The sequence below is a fragment of the Nelumbo lutea genome, chromosome 1, assembly GCF_056320005.1.
Source record: "Nelumbo lutea isolate HS-2025 chromosome 1, American lotus-T2T, whole genome shotgun sequence".
NCBI classification, from domain to species: Eukaryota; Viridiplantae; Streptophyta; class Magnoliopsida; order Proteales; family Nelumbonaceae; genus Nelumbo; species Nelumbo lutea.
In genome coordinates this window covers 100153290-100176182 of record NC_142684.1, presented here as the reverse complement: position 1 = coordinate 100176182, position 22893 = coordinate 100153290, and the positions used below count along the sequence as shown (strand labels likewise).

General features: G+C 36.6%; 1 protein-coding gene across 1 annotated transcript; it reads right to left on the bottom strand.

The window, feature by feature from the left end:
* Positions 1 to 6220: 6220 nt before the first annotated feature.
* On the bottom strand, positions 6221 to 22890 carry LOC148876404 (uncharacterized). The gene is made up of 6 exons (XM_088966772.1): positions 22347 to 22890; positions 20251 to 20450; positions 7834 to 7974; positions 7649 to 7729; positions 6778 to 6902; positions 6221 to 6670 (listed from the first exon to the last, which is right to left on the bottom strand). Exons 1-6 carry the CDS (start codon positions 22567 to 22569, stop codon positions 6622 to 6624), a joined length of 819 nt encoding a protein of 272 aa, XP_088822898.1. The 5' UTR covers positions 22570 to 22890; the 3' UTR covers positions 6221 to 6621.
* Positions 22891 to 22893: the final 3 nt, after the last annotated feature.

Genomic DNA, 22893 nt, shown 5'->3' with positions numbered 1-22893 from the left:
ATTTTACATTTAAAAATGTTAAATATAGTTATTTATGTTTTGCATAAGAACTAAAAAGACATAAACTTAAATATAAATAGATATTTAATTATTTAGATATAGATATTTAAGTTTTAAATAATAAATATATATCTAAAAATATATATTCTGAAATATATCAAATATATATTTCCGAAATATATATTTCCAGAAAATATATATTCCGATATATTTGTATATTTATTTTGGTTCTAAATAGGTATATATTTCCAAAATACATATTTCAGTTTTAAATGTATTTCCTAAAAATATATTCTCAGTGAAATATATCAAAAGTATATGTATGTGTATAAAGTTGAAATATATATTTCGAAAATGTATATATTTACAACCTATATATATATATATATATATATATATATATATATATATATATATATATATATATATATTTATATTTATTTATTTATTTATTTATATTATAATTTTAAATATATTTTAGTTTTATTGATATTAGATAAAAAATAACATATATAGTTTTTCGATTAAAACCAATTAGTTGTTTTTTTCTTAACTTGTTTCATTAGGACTGTTCATCTTGGAAAGCTCATTATAAATTTATAGTGGTATTTTATTTCCAGATGGATCCTAAAGAAGTAAAAATGTGTATGGGGTTGATGAAGTTGAAGATTCAATAGTAATGAGCCCAAAGCAAGAAGATTTTAAGGCTGCAAATCTGGTAAAAATCCCCTTGCTCCTCGTAAATTACTATGACACAGCCCACTAAGCAAAACAAAAGGTAAGGTTCTAGATTAAAATTAGAAATTTGGGATCATTTCACTAAAATGGAGGATAATGATGAACATAGGGCTGCATGTAACTATTGTGGCAAAAAGTATGCATGTGACTCCAAAAAAAAACATGGCACTAGTAACATATGGAGTCATTTACAACAACAGTGCATGAAATATCCCTATAGGATTGATAAAAGGCAAAAGACATTGTCTTTTGAGCCTAAAAATGGAGGAGAAGATAGTCCCACTATCGGTAAGCTAAAACTAGTGACCTTTAGTGTCGGGAAAGCTAGAAATGACCTTGCTAAAATGGTTATAATTAATGAATTATCTTTTAGGATTGTGGAGGGAGAATGATTTAAGAACTACTCTCGAGCTTTACAACCTAATTTTATCATGGTTTCTAGAGATTGCATGAAAAATTTTTTTGAGGAGAAGATGAAACTACAAAAAATGATGCCCCACTAATACTTGGTCATAAATCCAAATTTAAATTGTATTTGCTTGATTGCACATTAGATTGATAGTGAGTGGAACTTGAATAAAAAATTTTAATCTTTTGTCAAGTTCCTAATCACAAGGGAGAAACAATTGGTAAGACTATTGAGGAGTGCTTGCTAGAATAGGGCATTAATGGAATTTTTACAATTACTGTTGATAATGTAAGTTCTAATGATAGTCCAATTAGATATTTGAAAAGAACTAGGGATTGGAAAGGCACCATCTTAGAACATGAATTCATGCATTTAAGATTTTCTGCTCATATTGTGAATTTGATAGTAAAAGAATGATTTGAATACTTGCATGAGTCTATTCTCAAAATCTGAAATGCAATAAAATATATGAGATCATCTCCATTTAGGCTTCAAACTTTCAAAAGATGTGTTGAAAATGAGAAAATAGAAAATAAGAATCTTGTATGCCTTGATGTTGAGACTAAGTGGAGTTCTACCTATTTGATGTTAGAAATTGCTGAAATTTTTGAAAGAATTTTTGATCGATTAGGAGAGGATGACCCAAGATATCTCTTACACTTTGAATGTGGTGATGATGATGAAAATGAGAAGAGTGGAGGTGGGAATAGGAGAGGAAAAGGGAGAGGGAATAAGCATGTTGGGCCTCCTAATTATGATGATTGGGGCAATGCCTGATGTTTTGTGAAGTTCCTAAAGCTTTTTTATAATGTAACATTGCGGTTTCGGAATCTTTTTATGTCACATCATATGCATTTTTTTCATGAACTCATGGCATTGCAAAATAGGTTGATTCATTTGTCTAGAAGTGGAGACAGTCTCTTAAGTTCTACGGCAGAGCGCATGAAATGAAAATTTGATAAATATTATGAGAACCTTGAAAATCTAAATTTCTTGTTATATGTTGTCATTGTTTTGGATCCTTCTTACAAATTAAAATATGTGAACTTTTGCTTTGGTCAAATATATGATAGCTTGAGGGCTAAAGAGATGACCGAGAGAGTAGAGCCAACTCTTAATCATTTATATGACCATTATCATGATCATGAATATAATTTAAATTCTAATGTTGGACATGAAACCTCAAGTTCAAGTAAAGCTTCTAATAAGATGGATTTTGATGATAATGAAGAGGATACATGGAGATTCTTAACATGTCAATTTGCAAAACACTTAAAAAATGAAGAAAGTATAGAAAGTAAATCTAAGGTTGCAAGGTATTTGTTAGAGAGTTGTGAAAAGCTAAGTGATTCATTTGACATTTTGATTTGGTGGAAAATGAATTCTCAAAAATATCCTATATCTCAAATAGCAAGGGATGTCTTGGCCATGTCAATTTCAATAGTTACTTCTAAATCGACATTTAGCACAAGTGGATGTTTATTTAATCCATTTAGGAGTTCATTATCTCCAAAAATGGTGGAGGCTCTTATATATGGCCAAGACTGGTTACAGTCCAAACCAACCCCAATTGATGTTCGATAAGCTATGGATGAAGTGGAAAAATATGAAGGAATCGCATTATTTCATGATATTATTTATAACTTATATAATTTTTTGGGTTACATGCTAATATTTGTTTCTTTGTTTTAGAGTTCTCAAAAACAACAAAACAAGTGTAATTAAGTGATGATGAATGATGTTTTGGTAAGACTTAATAATTTTTACAAATGTAATTATTTTTTCTATAATTTAAATTTTCATTTTCCAAGTAATGTGACAATCTAAAACAAACTTTTCTTGTTTGTTTCTTGAGAGTTGAGTCATTAGCAGAATTTCTTCTTCAAATATGAAATTCCAAAGTCCATTAGGCCACCTAGTTTTTGAGTGGCTGCAAGAAATTTTGGATTTGTGATTAATGAACAACTTTTGTCATTAATTTTTCATTTAAATTTTATCATTGAATGGATGAAATGATTTTCAATTTATGACTGTTTTTTTTACACCTTATTTGCTTTTAATTCCAAAAGTTAGTGATGTTCAATTACAAGTTACAGGTTTAAGCTTATGATGTTTAATATTAGTGATGTTCAATTACAAGTTACAGGTTTAAGCTTATGATGTTCAATATTAGTGATGTTCAGCTTAGTTTATGGTTGAAACGATGTTTAGTTAAAGGTTTAAGCTTTATTACAAGCTAAGATGACTTTATTAGTGATGTTCAGTTACAAGTTTAAGCTTTATTGGAGATGTTCAGTTCAGTTTATGTCTGACATGATGTTCATTAACTTTAGTTACAGGTTTAAGCTTTTTTAGTAGCCATTTTGGGAGAGATTTTGCTAGACTGCTAGCTAAATGTTAATGAGCAGACGAAGTTACTATAACTGAATCATTCAGCCTATCACAGTCCATCATCCACCCAACGTTCTGAATATCAGATTGGATAGCTAATTCATTCAGATTTTAGATTGTATCACAAATTCACAAGCCCATTGGTCTTTTGAGTATCTATGAATGCCAAATGGTAAATGCAGCCTTAATCATGGTGTGCAATGGGCCAAAAATTAAACTTGAACTGAAACTACTAGTTTTGGGATGCATTGGACCAAGTCACATTGAATCCAATGATAAATCGATCGATTAAGCCGATAAACCGACCCAAACCGACACTTCATGTTTGGGTCAGTTTCAGTTTGCTCCTTTAGTAACCCAACCAGGTCGGGTTGGTTGAACAAAATGTGTTAAACCAACCCAACCTGATCCGTGAACAGACCTAGTGCCTATATACCCATTCTGATTCCAATTCCAAATCCCAATTCTCACGAACCAAAAACCTAAGAGAATTCACATAAAAAGATAGAAAATCTGAATACGTTAATAGCATTAAATTTATGTTTAAAATAACTATGAATAAGATACAAACACACAAGAAATGCATATTCTTCATTTAAGTTAATTAATAATTAATATTTATAAACATATATGATTAGTGTAAAAAATATATTAAATCTATGAGAACATAGAAGAACCATTAATCCAAAAGTCCAAGATACAACTATTGTATTTTAATTATTAAATCAATTTATTCTTATTTTATCCTTTTCAGTTCTATATATTACTAAAGATAAGTAAATTTAATAGTAAGGATCCATTGGTTCGCAGGTAGAATCGGAATCAAAATCAGAATGGTCTATTCTCATAGTCTATTTGATTCAAACAAGAATGGGAATGGGAATTAAAATCAACAAGAATAAGATTTTATTCCCAAGGGAGGAACTGGGAATAGTCATTCCCTCAAACGGGAGAATGCCATTCCAACAGGAATGGGGGCCAACTAAACAGTTGGAATTGGGATAGCCCTTTCTGATTCTAGACCCCTATTCCTGCAACCAAATGGGGCCTAAATTCTTAATGTGCTAATTAATGGCTATATAAGATGTCAATTAGTTAGTTTTGTATTGTAAAATAAACAGTTATTTATAGAAATATATAATCTTAATTTAAAAAACGACATTAGATCCACTAGAATTTCTAAGATACATATCATATCATATGCAATTCATAAATCTTAATTAGTAAAGCATATTCTATTTTTATTTTCTATATTTCTATAAATTACCAAATTTTAAAAATTATTTTTTGACATAAATTATTAATGGATCAAAGGATTTGATATGCCATTCATTAGTCCATTTTATAGTTCTTTCTTACCATGAAATTTATGATTTTTAAGTTTCCCTAGTTTCAGGGGAAATACACGCATCTATTAAAACAAGCAAAACCATCATAGGTCCAAACATCCGTGCATTCTACTATAAAAACATCCTTACATTCCAAACACCAAGTTATACAGATCTATTGAAAATTGAATTATTAAATGAAACAAAAATTCATTCATTCTTCAATTGAATTATTTAATGTAATGAAAAGTCATCATTCTTCTTCTTCCCCTTCTTTCAATAAGTTTTCAAGTACTTTTAGGAATGGCAATAGGGTGAGTTTGGGACAGGACATTTCCTCCCCATTGGGGACAGGGAATCCCCGTTTTTTTTCTGTTCCTAGGTAATCACCTAAAAGTATATCAATTTCGAGGCTATTTTAGAAATACGATTACGGGAATTTGGGAGTATCTTAGAAATGGGATTATAAAATCCAAGGGTTTTATGAATTTGGAGAAGATTTAAAGATATTTTAAAATTTAATATTAAACCTAAAAATATTTTAGTAATTTACCACCGGGACCAAGATATAATTAAGAAATTATATACAAACCCCATTCCCACCCCGTCACCTATTCAAGGCAAAAATCTTCTCAGTCCCTACTCCATCCCCGTTTAAGATAAAACCCCATCCCATTCAGGGCTGAACAGGCGGAGCACCATGTTTTATGGAGAAATTTGCCATTACTAAATTGTAATGCTTTTGTAGAGAAGAATTTTCTTCAAAAGTCTAATGAAAAGCTTCAAAGAAAATATATTAAACAAGTAAATCACAAACATGAATCATTCTGATGATACGTGGTCCACATCATGTATCAGTCCAACAGGCAGTAATCAATCAATGAATGGACGCTAACCACATTGCACCTCGGTCTTTTGTTCTTTTTTTTTTTTTTGAAATCGTAGGAAAGACACTAAATCAAACCATGATTAACAAGACAATCCAATTCGTTTATTTTAGGGCTTGCTTTGTCTTGCCAGGAGGGGCACTTTCAATAAAATGTTCCACCTCGGTCTGTTCAAAAAATTTTCCACTTTACATGGAGACTAATGAAGAGGGTCTCTGCGAATAAACATGTTTTTCCATCACAATTTCAGTCATAGATAGCTCAACTAATAAGTCCGTCGATGTTCAAAAATCTCCAATTAATATTACCACTTTCCGAGCCCTCGTTCACCAGTCAACATGAACTAACTATTAACATTGGGCTGGAGAGGAACTTGTGGACTATATCTGTCTGGGTTATCTTTATGAAACAAAGCTCATCAAAGTGAATTGAATAGAGTAAATTATGGACTACTAACAAGAACCGGATACAGCGAACAACAAATTTCATTCAATAATCAAGATTCAATAGGGAAGAAACCGCCATCACTAACTAAATGATAAAGCAAAAAGGTCAAGATTCACCTGGTTGATAGGTAAACTAACAATTGTAGATGGAAAACTTAGAGCTACATTTGCTTCAAACCTTACACTTAACTGTGGCAAAATCATGCATTAAATTATATTGTTTACTCAAATATCCCGCATCCCCAACTTTACAGCCATCCCTTTCTTCGGTTACGACTTACGAGTGCAAGAGAAAACAAGAGGTAAAAGTACAAAACGTGGAGAGCAAAAAGGAACAGAGAGAGAACATGCCCACGTTTTCCTAACTTTAAGTTATTTCCAGTTGCAGCGAGCCTACAGACTGCACAAGAAAAGTTTCATCCTCACACCACTCCCGATGGAAGGCGTAGCACAAGCTGTCCACCAACAAGACTGTAACCAGAGAGAGAAGCATTTACTAACCGAGGTTGCAAAGCTCCCTGTGCCACGAAAAAACAAAAAAATAAAAAACCAGAGTCCTCAAACAATGTATTCCTCACCTTTTGACATAGTAGTAACAGAAGTCTGCAAGGATGAAAGTTTGGACAATTTCTGAGAGAAGAACCATGGAAGGCCACATCCCGTAACCCAAAGCTGTCAACAAACGTCCCCGAGTATCCAAGACCTATCAGAGAGAAAGGCATTAAGGAATTATCAGTCACCCTAATGGTCAGGAGAAACAGCAACCACCCTGAGAGCACTAGAGCAAACAATCATACTGCTGTAAGTTGAAATATACAGTCATGTATGGCCAGGTAGAATTTGTTGGATCATCATCATCTGACCCTGTCCTTTCTAGTTTTCCCATTTCCATCTCAATATTCACTTTTGTCATGCTCATTATTTGGACATGTTTCTTGACTGCCAACACTCTATTCCATACAGCATTGTTTGACCTTAGAACCATATTATAGAATTTTCCTTTTAGCTTAAGTGGTGGTACTCCTGTCACATGAGACTCTGGATGCATCCCTCCATTTTACCTGACCTACTCTAATTCCATATAGGCAACATCTTCCTCAATATTTCCCTTGTTATGGTTATTGAAGGTAGCAGAAGAGGTCACATTGGGATATCTCTTTGCCTTCAATCATATATAAAAGCATGCAACATTGAATTGTTCCTCTGATGGGATCTCCAATTCTAGAATAAACCTAATTGGATGGACTCGCATATCCAACCTTCAAGCCTATCTATTTATCGATAACTCATCATATTATATCTCAGGCTGTCTAAAAGGATATTCAGTAAATGAGATGCACCAATAATCAATCCATTCCTACCAGCAACCTGGCTCTACTCTCAGAACATAAATAAATAGAGAAATAATTCGAAGTCCAGCCATATAAGATTTCTGTCTATGAATCATACCTGCAGGACCCAATGTGCACAACTCAAGAACCTTGCAACTCCCAATGCAAATACATAATGAGCTGTAAATGGTTCAACAATCTGGAAATATCGAAAATATGTGTTACCAGAGGAAAGAAGAATGCAGAATGTAAACTATGTAGTATTCCCTTTCCATCCCTGTATCCTTCTGCCCTTACGCATACCTTAGTATTCTGCATTACACGCAACTGAGGAAGTACTGAAACAGCTTCAAGATATACACAGAAGGCCCAACAAATCCTGTTCATAATATGATGTGATGTTGATGGATGAATGGCTAGAGCTAATAAAAAACAAGGTATCACCTACATCCAAATCAGAAAATGATGTGAACAACGAGGAAATATAAAGACATCCTTAAGAGAAAAAGAAGCCAAACTAACACAACTAATAATATGATCTCTAATACTAAATGGAATAAACTACAAAAATCAGAAAACTAATATCTTGATATAATGGGCCAAATATCAAGGTTGGGGGCCCAAACCCCAACATGGGCTTGTTAGGCTTGCCTCAAGTGGTTTTTGCAGTGACATTGGACCAATATCCTAGGAATGTGAATGCAGTATATTTAACATCACACTAGCTACTTGAAGCAATGCAACTAGGAGATAAAAACATAAATTGAATGTCTCAAATACTTGAATTGTTGAATGCATGAAGCACTTTGGTACAATCCACATATGTTTGTTTCCACTTGCACATTTCACATTTTTTTATAAATAAATTTCATTAACTTTCATAAGAATCAAATGATAACATCTGTTACAAGCATCCCAGTGCGAGGCGCGAGGTGCAGCCACTCTTTAACAAAAATATATAACAGATTTACAAATGGACCCAGTACATCTGATCCCTAGTTACCCCTTGCTTAGCTAGAAAATCAAGCAATGCCTTGGCCTCCCTTCCCACCCACTATATATTTAAAATCATTTGTTGTGTGAGCCATTTGAACTTCTTCATTTCATTTCTGTAACACCAAATCACTGAATCTGGGTTCTTTAGCCAACCCACCACCACCTTGGAGTCCCCTTCTATCATCAATTTCTCCACTCCTAAATCTTTTGCAATCTGAATGCCTTGTAAGTCTGCATATAGTTCTGCCTTTAAAGAATCACCATGTCCCATTGGTCCTGAAAATATATAGCTCTTAAGTTTCCTTCCTTGTCTCTTACAGCCCCTCCTATGCCAGATGGACCTGGGCTGCCTTGGCTGCTCCCATCAAAGTTTAGTTTCAGGAATCTTCAGTGGGAGGATTCCAAACTGACCTTGCTTTAATTTTTTGTACTGCACTAAAGACTATAAAGCTCCAATTCATCCAGATATCACCAAAGGAGAAAGATTTGAAAAGGTCCAATGTTTGTAGCCAATGTATAACCCTGGTCATAATACATCCCATAATTTGTTGTTTATTTCTTTCCTTCTCTTGGAAGATTCTTGCATTTCTTTCTTCTCATAATGTCCAGATCACTGCTGCTCTAGTGCACCTCCACATTATTCTTCCCTTTCTCTTCAGCAACCCAAATATTTGACAGATCAAACAGCATTTTAATCTCCATTGGCATATTCCACCTGTACTCAAACAAGGAGAAAAACCAATTCCAAATTTCTTTCGCAAATGAGCAAGAGATTAGTAAATGAAAGCAAGATTCACCATCAAAGTTACATAGAAAGCACCAATTCGGGGAAATACATAGAGGTCTTTTCTTTTGCAATGAATCCAGAGTGTTAATTTTCCCAAGAGCCATTTCCCAACAAAAAGCATTAATTTTAGGGGGAATTGGCTGAAACCAAATTTCTTTCCAAGAAAAGGACAAAGAGGAGGCGGACTGGCAAAGAGCTTTAAAAAAAGATGCACAAGAAAAGAGGCCTTTAGGACTTAGGCTCCAAAGTCTTCTATCAGGATTAGGAGGCTCTAAGCAAACTTTATCAAGGAGAAGGAAAAGCTCTGACAAACAATTAACCTCTTCATCCCTCAACCCCCGCTGAAACCCAAGATCCCAATTAAGACTCAAAGGCAAAGAAGGAAGAACAAGAAAATTGGAGATCACCTCAATTTTGTACAAAGAGGGGAACAACTCCTTTAAAGGCCGGTTACCAACCCAGATGTCTTCCCAAAAACAAATTAAATTCGCAAAGGGAGGAGGCTATGGATCGCATTCCAAGGTGCTACCAAGGTAGCCCTTCGTGATACACCAACATCCCAGCCATTCTCCAATCTACCATGTATGCTACCCACTATCTCAACCCACAGATTTTCCCTCTCTAAAGGCCATCTCCATAACCATTTCCCTAGAAGTGTTGTATTCTTCTTTCTTACATTCCCAATACCCAATCCACCCTCTCCCTTGCTTCTACACACCACCTCCCAATTTACCAAGTGATCCTTCCTGACCTCTCCCAGCTCCCAAAGAAAGTCTCTCATGAATTTTTCTAGTTTCTTTTCCTTCCTTGGTGGGATCCTAAAAACAGAGAGGAAATAAATGGGTAGGTTAGCCAAAGTAGATCTTATCAGAGTAATCCTACCTCCCAAAGAGATGTAACTTCTCTTCCAAACAGCCAACCTCTTTTTACATCTTTCTACAACTAGGTTCCAAAAGCTGCTTTCCTTCAGGTTTGCACCTAGGGGTAGTCCTAGATAGTTCAAAGATCGAGGGGTGATATCACACTCTAAGCAATTTGCTACCAAGCTCAGGTCATTCTCCTCCATATTAACCCTTGCTATGCAACTCGTATCCAGGTTGATTTCCAGATTGGATACTTTTTCAAACTTCTTAATCAAGTCTTTCAATCTCCTCACTCTCCTAATGTCTCCAGATTGATTTCCAGATTGGAACATTATCTCTACCCACTCTCCACCCCCTAAACTCGTCTTCCCTATCTGCCTTAGAAAGGAGTCTACCAAAGACATACGCCACTAAAGTAAAAAGGAAGTCACCTTGCCTTGGTCCTATGCAAGCTGGGAAAAAGTTTTCCACCACTCCATTAACAAGGACAAAGAAATGACAAGACCATACACAACCAAGCATCCAGTTACACCATCCTTCTCCAAACCCTCGTTGTTGCATTACTTTTAAGAGAAATTTCCGATCCACCATGTCATAGGCCTTTTCTAAGTCAAATTAGCTATCAGGATTTGATCAATTATTTGTCTTCCTTGCACAAAGGCTCCTTGAAACTAACTTATGAGGGAGGAGACACTGGTCACCTTGTAGACACTGGTCACCAAACTAATAGGCCAAAAGTCCTTTGGATGGCTAGCATCAAGTTATTTTGGAATCAAGGCCAACAAAGTTGCATTAACTCCAGGGCTAACAATATGTGTGTTGGAGAATTCTTTAAAGACTTCAAATAAATCATCTTTCAACACTTCCCAATAATCCTGATAGAAAGCCATTGTGAAACCACTTGGCCCAAGTGCTTTAGATCCATTCATGGAAAACACTGCCTTTCTTATTTCCTCTTCCTCAAAGTCCCTTTCCAACCACCTTGTTGTCTCCTCATCTAGTAAGGGCCACTCCAATCCTTTTAAACTCAATCCTTCCTCTAGGGGTCTTCCATAAAAGGATTTGAAATGATCCACAAAGATTCTAGCAATTTCATCCTAGTTCGAGACTACTCCCCATTCATTTCAAGCCTAGCCATAAAGTTCTTATGCCTTCTTCCATTGGCCATCGGGTGAAAAAAATTTGTGTTCCCATCCCTTTCCTTTATCCATTTATGTCTTCACTTTTGCCTCCAGGATATTTCCTCTCTCTTCAGGACTTCCTCCAGTTCTTTCCTTAATTTCCATCTCAATTCCCTCTCTTCTCCTTGAAGGTTCCTTCCACTTTCTACATTATCCAGCTCTTCAATTTGAGAGATAAGAGTTCACTTCCTTTCTTCTAACTTCCCGAAACGACCTTTATTCCAGTCCTTTATTTTAGATCTCAATCTTTGCAATTTCTTATGGAATTTGATTCCCTCCCACCTTATCCCCCTTAGGTCCTCCTTCCACCATTCCTTCACTCTTCGAATAAAAATTGGATGTGTCAACCACATGTTTTCAAATCTAAAAGGAGTAGGACTATGTAAGAAGCATTTTGTTCCTAATCTAATGGGGTGGTGGTCTGAAGTGACTCTAAGCAATGTTTTTGACACCAAACCTTCCCAATGGTTCTCCCGCCTTGTGTTAAACAAAAATCTATCCAATTTTGAGCATAATGGGTTTTCTTGAAAGTTGGACCAGGTAAAATTTGTTTGCAACAAGGGGATCTCCTTCAATTCACACAAATCTATGAATTCATTAAACTTCCTCATACTAGTGGTGATAGATTGATGGGGATTATATGTTTCATTGGAAAGTCTTATTGCATTGAAATCTCCTCCCAAACACCATGTACCTACACCAAGCCCCATACTGCATACAGTTCCTCCCACATATCACTCCTCTCTCTATAACTATTTGGTCCATAGACATTAGTTAGCACCCAAGTGAATCCATCCTCCGCAATTTTGAACTTAGGCCATGTTCTCTTTCGATAAGTTACTTACCTGGGTAGATGTAATTACCCGGTTAAGTTTTTCCTAGAAAACACTTACCCGATAAACTGCATTTACCCATGTTCTTTTATTTCCCAGGTAAATAAGGTAATGACTATTTTAGTCGTAAAAATCTATTTTAGCCGTAAAATACACCCCCTTAACATATATGGTATATTTGCCTACTAGTTCTTCCATTGATTCCACCACTTCTTCCATAAAATCGTTATAAAACCCAAAGCCCCCCAAGAAGGAGCAGCATCCACCCATCTAATTCCTCTTGACTTCCACAAGCTTCTAATGAATCTTCTATCCAACTCAGATAGTTTGGTTTCTTGCAGCAACACCACATCAGGATCCTCTCTTTTTAGTAAGACTTTGATCATACTCCTTTTCCTTGCACTCCCCAAACCTCTTACATTCCAACTGATTATTTTCATTCTTTCACTTTTTGGCTTGACCCCCTCTTATTCTTTCCACCCTACTTAAGCTTTTTCCATCTATCCCCTCTCTCACAAAATTCAATATCACCCTCTGCATTAGATATTACTCTTTCTACCTCTGTCTTTTTCTTCTTCTTTTCCTTTTTTTGTCTTCATTCTAACATACATCTTCACCCTCTAATTCCCTTGTTTTAGTGTGCTTTCCTGATTTCCTCCTTTTTTTAAGGTCCTCAAAGAATTTGCTAATCAAACCTCTACTTCCTCATCCATTCCCCTCCTAACTTCTATCTCCCTCCCTTCCAACCTCTCTATCCCACCTCCATTCTCCTTTCTCAAGATATCAGGTTGGGTAGTTGGTGTACCTATTCCAGGTAGAGCACACATATCAGTAACCAAAACTGAATGGACACACTTACCTGGAGATGCTGGTGGAGAATCAAAAGTAGGATTTTGGAAGTCTAGTTTTGGAGATCAAAGACTCAGGATTATCCCCTAAACTTAGATTTTGTTGATCGGGAATGGGAGAGTTATCATCTCTGCTTGTGCCATTAACCTTCTCTAGTATTCCCTTCTCTATTGCCTCCATGCTAACCTTCGAGGTCTCCTCTTGTCTCATTTCTTGAGCTTTCCTATCCTTGCTAGGATACTGGGGGTAAAATCTCTAAGTTTAGGGAGGAAGTAATTTGCTCAACTTCGACTGTAAATACTGCATGTCCGTAATCTTTTATTTCTTCTTCACCGATCGATTTTCTCCAAAAAGTTTTCTAAAAACAGTTCTTCAATGTTGAAGCTCTCTGCTTCATTCATATCGATCTTCATCGTTTGATCTATACTACCCAAACTCAAGTATTCACTTGATTCTGAGTCACTATTGCCTTCAAAATCTAAGTTTGAATCTTGCAATTTCTTCTTACCTCTGTTGCCACACCTATTAAACTTTGGGTTTCTCTTTTCTGGGGAAGTCGAAGCTTTCCCTTTGGTATGTACCCACATCATTGAAGAAAGCCGCCCCTGGTTTTTTCTTCGGCATCCCATTGTTTCCGATTTGGTCGAGGAAGAAGATGATGGACCGAAATTATCCTCCATCATTGGGCTTACCTTAGTGCTCACATGCCCTTTTAAGATCTCATGTGCTTCAGCCTCTTTAGGCCCACTGGTTGGGCCCAAGCATTGAAATCGCAAGCCAGAATTCCTTATTACCTACCTCTCATGTGCTCACTTAAAGTGCCACGTGGTGGACTTAGATTTTGACCCAGCTCAATAAGTCCAGTTCTGGTCTGAAATCCCAACCGGCTGGGTCACACCTGCTTTTGAAATTTGAACTTGGGATTGCTTCCTACATCGAAGTCCACTGTCACTGCTTCAGAATATGACCAGCCGCATGTCTTGCCCCTTTCTATCCTTGGCTTATATGTTTCTATCCCTGTTATTTCACCTTCTTCTCTCCCCAGAGATTGTTTTGCTATTTCAATGTAACTTCCTTTCTCCTTTTCTTCAGCCATTTGACCTTCGCCACGTAACCACTCTTCTTCTATCTTCTCATCTTCTTTCCTTCTTCCCTCCATCCATAGCTCAGCTTCAATAACTGTTACCAACCAAGCTGAGTACAGTACTCCATCAACCAGCACCTTCACTGAGCGGGGGATGTCTTCCAAATTCACATTCCTCAGACATACTGCAGCAGAATGGAGGTCTTTAACAAAAATACCATCCAACTTGCTTTACAGAGTGGCTATAGAGGCAAACATCTGGAATCCAAAGATGAAACAGCAACCCCAGGATCCGAACAATTACTTTGTCTTTCTCATGCAAATCCTTGGAGTTAGAATGAGGGGACCATTTTGAAACAGTCACAGAGGCTAACTCCAACTGATAACACAAGACATGGAGCTCCCATTTCTCTCCAAGTAACTCTAGAAGGGCTTTACATTTTTCAAAGGGGGTTAAAATTATAGTGCAGTTTAACTTCAACTTTTTCAGCAATCTTCTTCCAATCTTGCAGTGGTACTGCCAAGGTTACAATAAATTTCTCCTCCCAATCATTCTTGAGCATAATACAGACCATTTTGTAATCCTTCGCTGCTTTAGCCATGATCTGCATTTCTGTTTCTTTTTTGGGCTTTTCCTTCTGCTTTCCCATTTCAGAGTCTTCAGTAACCCCCTGTGCTTCCTTCTACAAGTTCACTTTGTTATATTCTCTAGCTTCCTCCTAAGCAGAGTAGGCCTTCAAGATTTTGTGACCTCTTTCCAGCCGGTTCCATTCTTTCCATCAGGGAAGCATACCATTTGATTTTTTACTTCCCCAAAAATTTCCATGAGTACCACATATCTTCCTTTAAAATTCTCCCTTCTTTATATTACATACCTCTTACCAGCAAAATCAAATAAATCTTTGCATACAAACTTCCTACTCACCTGAACGACCTCCTCCATGAAGGCCTGAAACCACCCCAGAGCTTCTTCCCCTACCAGAAGCACCATCGCCATGTTCCCTGATCTTTAGTGCTTTCTTCCCCTTCATCCTGAAACTTTCAAACAGAAAATGTTTTGCTTCAACCCTTAGAGGCCTTCTTCGAACCTCAGTCTTCTGAAAATTCCTTTCCCCCCTAACTTCCATTCCTCCTTTCTAGTACTTATTAATGAATGCTTCTGTTATTGATAAAAAAATAAAAAATAAAAAATAAAAAAAACATATTAGGTTTCGTGCATGGGGCATGGGAGGAAACATCAAAATGATGTTCTTGTATTTGGGAGGCATTCCCACTTTGTTCTCCACTTGCACATTTTACTTAGAACATGTTTTATATGTTATGTTTATCATAAACATCATCATCTAAGTCTTGTCCCAATTATATGGGGTCAGCTACATGAATCCTGTTTCACCATTCCATTCTGCTCAATGCCATATCCATTGTCAAATTATGGGTGCTTAAATCAATTCTTAATACTTTTACCCAGGTACTTTTCAGTCTGCCCCTAGCTCTTCTAGCCCCTTCAACTTGTAACAGATCACTTCCGACAGGTGCTGTTGATGGTCTTCTATGCATGTCACGAAACCACCTCAGTCTATGTTCTCTCATTTTCTCATCTATTGGAGTTGCTCCTAAGTTCCTTCATGACTTCATTTCTGGCCCTATCCACTCTAGTTTTACCACTCATCCATCTGATCATGTGCATTTCTGCCACTCTCATTTTCTGGACATATTGTTTCCAACTGCCCAACACTCTACTTCATAAAACATAGTTGGCCTTACAACTCAGTGTTTTAAAAGCACAAGGCACAAAAAAGGCGCAGGGGTCAATTTGCACCCGAGAAGCAAAGCAAGGCACGCACCTTTTTGAAGCAAGGAACAAAAATTCAAAAAAAAAGCTAAAAATTCAAAAAAAAAAAAGCCAAAAATTCAAAAAAATATTAAACATAATATTAATAAAAAAATATAAACTTTAAATTTTAAAGTAAATGTTTTAAAAAACCTATTATCTAAAATTAAAATACATGAACATAACATGTAAAGCATATTCAAATGAGAATTTAAAAATAAAAGCAAAGATATAAAACATTTTCAAACATGTAAAACCCACAAGCTTTTTTTTCCTCAATTGCATTACTTCAAGTAGCTAATGTGATGTAAAACATATTACATTCTTGATTCTACGAGTCGCCTTTGTGCCACGCCCCTCGAGGCAAGCCCAAACAAGTTCATGTTAGGGTCTTAAATTCTTACTTCTCACACAAAAAATAATGATTTTATAATTTTAATTGCTTTTTAAGAAGATATTTTATTAGGATGAATGCGCGAACAACATTACCAAATAGGGTGTTCTACTCCGCTCCAACTTGTTTGGGCTTACCTCGAGGGGCGTGGCATAGGGGTCCAGGGGTAGAGCCCCCAACCCAGCCGCTAGGTTCAAAATTAGCAAAAAGGCGTCAAATTTTCAAAAGGCACACGCCTAGGTGCACCAGGCATGCGCCTTTTGAAAGGGCTGCACCTAGGACCTAGGCAAGGCGCTACCCTAAAATGCACCTCGCCTGCACGCCTAGGCGCACCTTTTAAATCACTGTTACAACTGTTTTATAGAATTTTCCTTTAAGCCAAAGTGATTTTTGCCTATCACATAAACTCCATATGCACCCCTCCATTTTGCCCACCCTGCTCTAATTCTATGAGTGACAACCTCCTCAATCTCCGCTTTGTTATGCATTATTGAACCAAGGTACCAGAAGAGGTCACATCGAGCTATCTCTTCATCTCCAATCCTAAGTGTATCCTAGTTTGCACTTCTATTATCATTAATTTTACATTGTATATATGTTCTATATGTTTATCGGTTTTGCATATTCTAGATTGAACTAGTAGGCTTTTTAAAATATTTAATTTCTTTTAAAATTCAAGTTTTCGTTTCTTTTAGAACTTACAGCTCCACTTGCACCTTGTACCCCGGGTGCTAAAAGGCTCTTTAATTTTCCTTTAGCCTTGCACTTTTAAAACACTAATATGAGCGTTGTGGCCCCAACAACTACAATAGAATCTCAAAACACATGACAAAAACACAGTTCAAGTGATTCTAAACAAGATCAAAGACATAAATATTAGAGCTTTTGCCGGGAGGTTTTTCACAATAAGATTAATACATGTGAGAATGTTCAAAAGAGGAGATGTATCCTCATGGTGTATCTCTCTACCCACATGTACCTCTTATCAAAAACAAGCAGGTGAAAGTACCTTCCACCTGCAAATATCCCACAAATTTGACTCATCATTTTTCTCCCCCTAAGGGGGTGTTTTTTTTTTTTTGGATTTTGAGAGAGGGAAAAGTTAGTCAATGGGATTTTGGTTCCCATTGACCAAGAATCCCATGTTCATTTTTCAGACTTATGTGGGACTAGGAAAAGTTTATTTTCCTAGGTATCACTTACTCGGGTAAGTGACACCCATCTCCTAGGTGGGTAAATAACTTTCCCACCTAGGGGGAAAGTTGCTAACACTTGAATGGGACAAAAATGCCCCTTTCAATAATGGATTTTTATGGCTAAAATGGTCATTGCCTTATTTACCTGGAAAATAAAAGAGCATGGGTAAGTAACTTACCGAAAAGCGAACGGAGCCTAAAAGGAAGGGCAAGATATTGTGGGGGTGCACAAAGACCGCAATCATTTGATGGGTTTGGGAGGAAAGAAATGGTGACTGAATCCTTGACTACTAGAGCTAACTGTTGGACTCACAAAAATGAATTTTGATTATTGCAGCCTATGGAGCCCTAGCCAATCTTTATAAAAAATAAAAATAAATAAATAAATAAAAACTGATCAATCAGGTGTTGGTGAAGATTTTATAGATGACGCAGGGAATATCCTAGCCTTATTCTCAGAGCCAGCAGGGAAAGGTTATACTCAATGAGGGCAGAGCTTAGGGCTATATTAGGAGTAAAAAACGCCAAGGTCACAAACTACAGAAATTTTATATTAGGAGATTCTCATATTTTTACAGGGTGGCTGAAAAGAAATCAGCATGTAATTAGAGAGATAAGAAAAAGCATAAAGGAATTAATGGCTACTGTCACATGGGTGCAAATGCTAATGGATTGACACATGTCTTAGCAAGACAGGGAGAATTAAGAAATTGTATGTAGGGGAGGGGTAAAGGAGATTAAATGTAGTGGTTAACTAAGGCCAACCACTTTGAGGGACTATTTGGTGATGTATGAAATACTCTGTACTGCTATTCCACTTACAACCTCCTTATTCATACAACTCATTGTGATGACCTGCAGCAAAAGTTGCTTATAAAAGTAATGATAGGAACCATCAAGTTGAGTTTTGATGGCTGCAATTTAGGTAATCCAGGAAGCACACGTCTGGGAGGGGGTTCAGAGACAATCATGACACTATACTCACCATCCACTCCAGGGTAGGTTATGGCAACTCAACCAGGGCTAAGGTGTTTGCAGTATTACAATGATTAAGAATGGCATAATTCATCAAATATAATAATTCTTGTAGTGGAGGCCTAGAGGGAAATTCTAAAGTGGTTATGCGGTGGATTAATACAATGTCCTTGTATTACAGGCACATTACGAAGGAGAATACAATTGGCTGGGAAATAGGACCATCTTACAGATAGGTACAGAGATTGGCCAATGATCTAGCTGATGCCTTGGCTAGACAAGGGGTTCCTAGACATCAGTTGCATTGGGGCAGATCTCCTATGGAGAATGAAAGCACTTTGAAAGATGGTGGTTGGTTGGTGTAGCTGGAGCTAGTCTGCCAAAAAGGATTTATTGGTTCAAGTTGCAAAAGTGTAATCTTTTCATTCTTTCATCTTAAATCAATAAATTTTTCAGTTATTGATAAATGACAAATTCTAATCAGGGAATACATCAACAAGCAACATGGTATAAGCTAAAGTGGAGAGTCAGACCGGTCAGGTGACTGAACCAGATGGTCCATATTAGATCGATAGTATGGATTAGCCAGATCTCTCCACATGGAAGAAATAGACTAGTTCATGTAAAGAAGCCTCCTACTTGTTCCAACCAGATAATGTTTATTTCCTTATCATATCCCACAGTTGTGTAATTTATAGAATATTGAATTTTTACAAGGGTATTCTTTTCACACTGTAGAACAACTTTAATAACAATTTTACTTTGTAAATATGTTTATTATATATAAAATTTAATGAAGTGTGGTCATGTGAGTCAATGTGTATCAAAATCCCAATACAAGTACATTCATACATGAAGAATGCATCACCATTATCATCATAATAATAATCCAAGATACATACATTAACACTATTTGGCAGATTATGCCTCAAATTAACATGTATATTGTTAGTGCGTAAATACATTTTGCATATTCAAAAATTAAATAAGGCATTTGTACCAAAAAAGCATGATATAGGCATGTTAATGTCTCGGATTTCATAGTTGGCATGTTTTATTAATACATACAAGTCCCAGAACCTAAAGTTATACATATTAGACTATGGGGCTATTTGGTATTTTGGTAAGATATGCCTCCAATTAAAATGTCTAAAAGACAAAAATTAAGCAGTAGCAAGTTGCACCTACAATAACAGGATACCTACTACAGGTCTTAGCTTATAACCCAACATAAAGACAATGGACTTCTACCCATACTTACAAAGGGCATGTTTGGTACTGTGGTGTCAAAAAGTGTGGTGCACTCCAGGCTACTGGGCCCCATCATGACATGTTTGACATTGTACGCTCTGGAACACACCACACCCCTTGTGGCACTCTGTACTGTGGTGGTGTGGTATGGTCCAAGACATTGGGATTTAAAAATTAGTATTTATACTAAATCAATGTTTGCAATTGAAAAGAAGTGTGGTGCATTCTGAAACATGAAAAAAAAGTGTTTTCCGAAATTCATGATATTCTGCATTTTTGAACCAGCTACATCTCATTCCAAAACACGTCACATCCTCCAAGAATGTGTGACCTCCATGGTGCATTTTGAAACTGGATGGAATAAGCTTTTAACCAAACACCCCCTAAATCTCTAATAAGCCAGCTTTAAGTTGATTACTAACTATCCAAGGCTCAGTTTAATCAAAACAAAATAACACAAAATAAACGAAGAAAACTAACCACATAATATATGGCAAAATTGTCCTTGTCCTCCATGTAACTAGACTTCAGTTTAAAACGAATCATATAAATGACCCACAGGGTTGTCCCCAGCGTAGCTGAATCAAGGACCGTATGCATATCATATTCCATAACAAAACTGCAGTACAGTCTAACAGCTAAGAATATAGCTGTTAGTTCCTGAGACTTGAGTGAAAGTCCTGCAATAAGTTCAAGGTAAAACAAACAAAATGAAGCCAAAAAATGTGATAAAAATGGGAGATGAACTAATACAGAGTTCATAATAGGTGGCATAAGAAAAGAGAGGGTGCAGCGTAACAAAAAAGCATTCTAAAATTAAAGAACCGAAGGACATAAATGCAATTACCAAAAGTTGATCACAAAATAATAGGATAGCAGAAAAGAATGTAATCAGATTTTGTTCCTTGATCAGCACTATTCTGAACTAGAAAAAAAAAATTATTGTTTAAGATTAAAAAAATAGAGATGAAACAATCTAAAGCTTTTAAAAACTTCATACTTGGTCATTTACTATCCTCTATTTCAATTCTTCTCTATGACCCTAGATTCTTGAATAAGAATCAAAAATCATACTTCTAAACTGGATCAATTTACTGAAACACTAGTTACCTTCATTTCCATAGCCAAAAACTCCAATTTCCTTACCTCGTCATCTTAAACACCAGAGTTGAATTATTTTTTGGGCTTACCATTTATCACACATTCACACTGCTTAAGCTACATCATGCTCTACCAAGGTGTTGACGTGGGGATGAAACATAATCTATAACCAGCTTATGAGAGATGTAATGTCGAAAAGATTTATATACCCCACTAACTCTAAACTCTATACCCTTTAGATGACAGAAACACCAACTCTTTCAGAAGATAAAAATTACAAGAAAAGTTTGATGGAGATTCAACTATTTACATTACATGTCCAAACTCAGATGGAGGACCTTTAAGTGGAAGAAGCTCCACCAACTTGGGATAGAATCATAGAATTCTGCCTTCACCCTCCAGTCCAACCCGCCCCACCAAAGTTTTCCAAAGCACAAGAGAGTAGACAAAAGACAAAAGACAAAAGAAAGAAAAAAAAAAAAAAAGGCAATTTCCAATGCATTAATGATAGACAGATAATTTACAGGAATCCTTGAAAACCACTTTCACAGGCATGTGATCTTCATGACAGGATAACACCCCATTTTGATACCAATTACAACCAACACAGACAAAGACCCCATTTCATGATCCTTGCAAGAGGGCTCCAACTACAAATAATTGAGCCCTTAAGTATCATTATTCATTATTGCTAAGTTTTGTTCTAAGAAGGAGAAATAAGATGCTCACATGTATCTGCCTGGTTTCATGAAATAGACAGGTAAATCTTATGCAATGTGTTTTCTGCGTATTTATATTCCACTATCAAGTTTAGAACAGAATAAAAGATGCCAATATCAGAACCTTAAATACGATGCTGGCCAATAAGCCAGTGGAATTTGTGTGTTGCTCATGCTCATTGCACCACATCTATGCTGCAAAAGCGACACCCAAATACCAACAAGATTACCAATCATTAAGATGACATAGGAAGAATGACGGAAATGGAAGCTGAGCTTTACCGCTACAATCCCAATTTATTAGATCTCAGAACCCTGAACAAATGGCATTGGCTTATGTCTAAAACTCCCCGACCCAACGGAGGGATTAGACACAGAAAATCAGGAAAAGTACAAGGACAATTAGTCATTCTTTGAGATAACATTTAAGGGAAAAAATCCCCCAACAAAAAAAAAAACATGATTATTTTCTTTATAAAAAAAATCGGCATATAATAAATCAGCAACTATAATGTATGAATACCCCCAATTCACCATTCTCTTTCACATATCCCGAGGTACAATTTTACGCTAAAAAAAAAAACTGTCCTTCCCACGAATGATCTAATCTACAGAAACCAAAAACTACAAATCAACAGCCATAAATCAAAACACGGCCGACGAAACAGAAAAGAAATCATCCGCTAAGCTGAACCGAAACAGGAAAAAGGAAATTGAAAAAATAAAAGAAAAAGAAGGGAACCCTAGAAATCGTACCAGCACAAGTCCTCTCTTTGGTAAGCTTGTAGATGAGCACAGAGATTCCGATAGCGTGAACGGCTTCGGCCGCAATGAAGAGGTTATCGTGATCGTGAACAATAAAGCGGAGTAAAACAAGAGCAGCCATGCCAGAGACAACGGCGAGGAAAGCCTTCACCTTCGGTGGCTGACGCTTCACCCATGTCGCCACGGCGTGGATTGGTCTCTTCGGTCCCTTCATTCCGGTCAGCTCTAGTTTTTGGCACGGCTGCGAAGCTTAAGCCCTCTGAGAGGGTACGTCGCAACTCGTAAGCGGGAAAAAAGGAGTAAAAAGAAATAGGGAAGAATAGATCGATCAGAGAAGGTCGTAGGTCAATGCACTAGTCGCCCAATATAACAAATAATCAAAAGCGTTTCCGTGGGAAGAAAGGGTGAGAATTAATGGCGAAGCCTGAGATTTGAAGGTCCCCCCTCTCTGGCTGGCTGCCTGCCTGCCGTGTGCGCTTTGGCTTATTAGTGGGGCCTTTTGGGGTGTTTGGAAGGAGTGGGTGGTCAGAAGTGTAGT

Bases quoted from the DNA above. Each gene is read 5' to 3' on its own strand.
- LOC148876404 (XM_088966772.1), bottom strand. From the start codon at position 22,569: ATGAAGGGACCGAAGAGACCAATCCACGCCGTGGCGACATGGGTGAAG. The intron at 20,451-22,346 runs GTACGATTTCTA...AACTTATTGCAG, and splicing joins CAAAGAGAGGACTTGTGCTG to GACTTTCACTCAAGTCTCAG. The intron at 6,671-6,777 runs GTGAGGAATACA...CTCTGGTTACAG, and splicing joins TGTTACTACTATGTCAAAAG to TCTTGTTGGTGGACAGCTTG.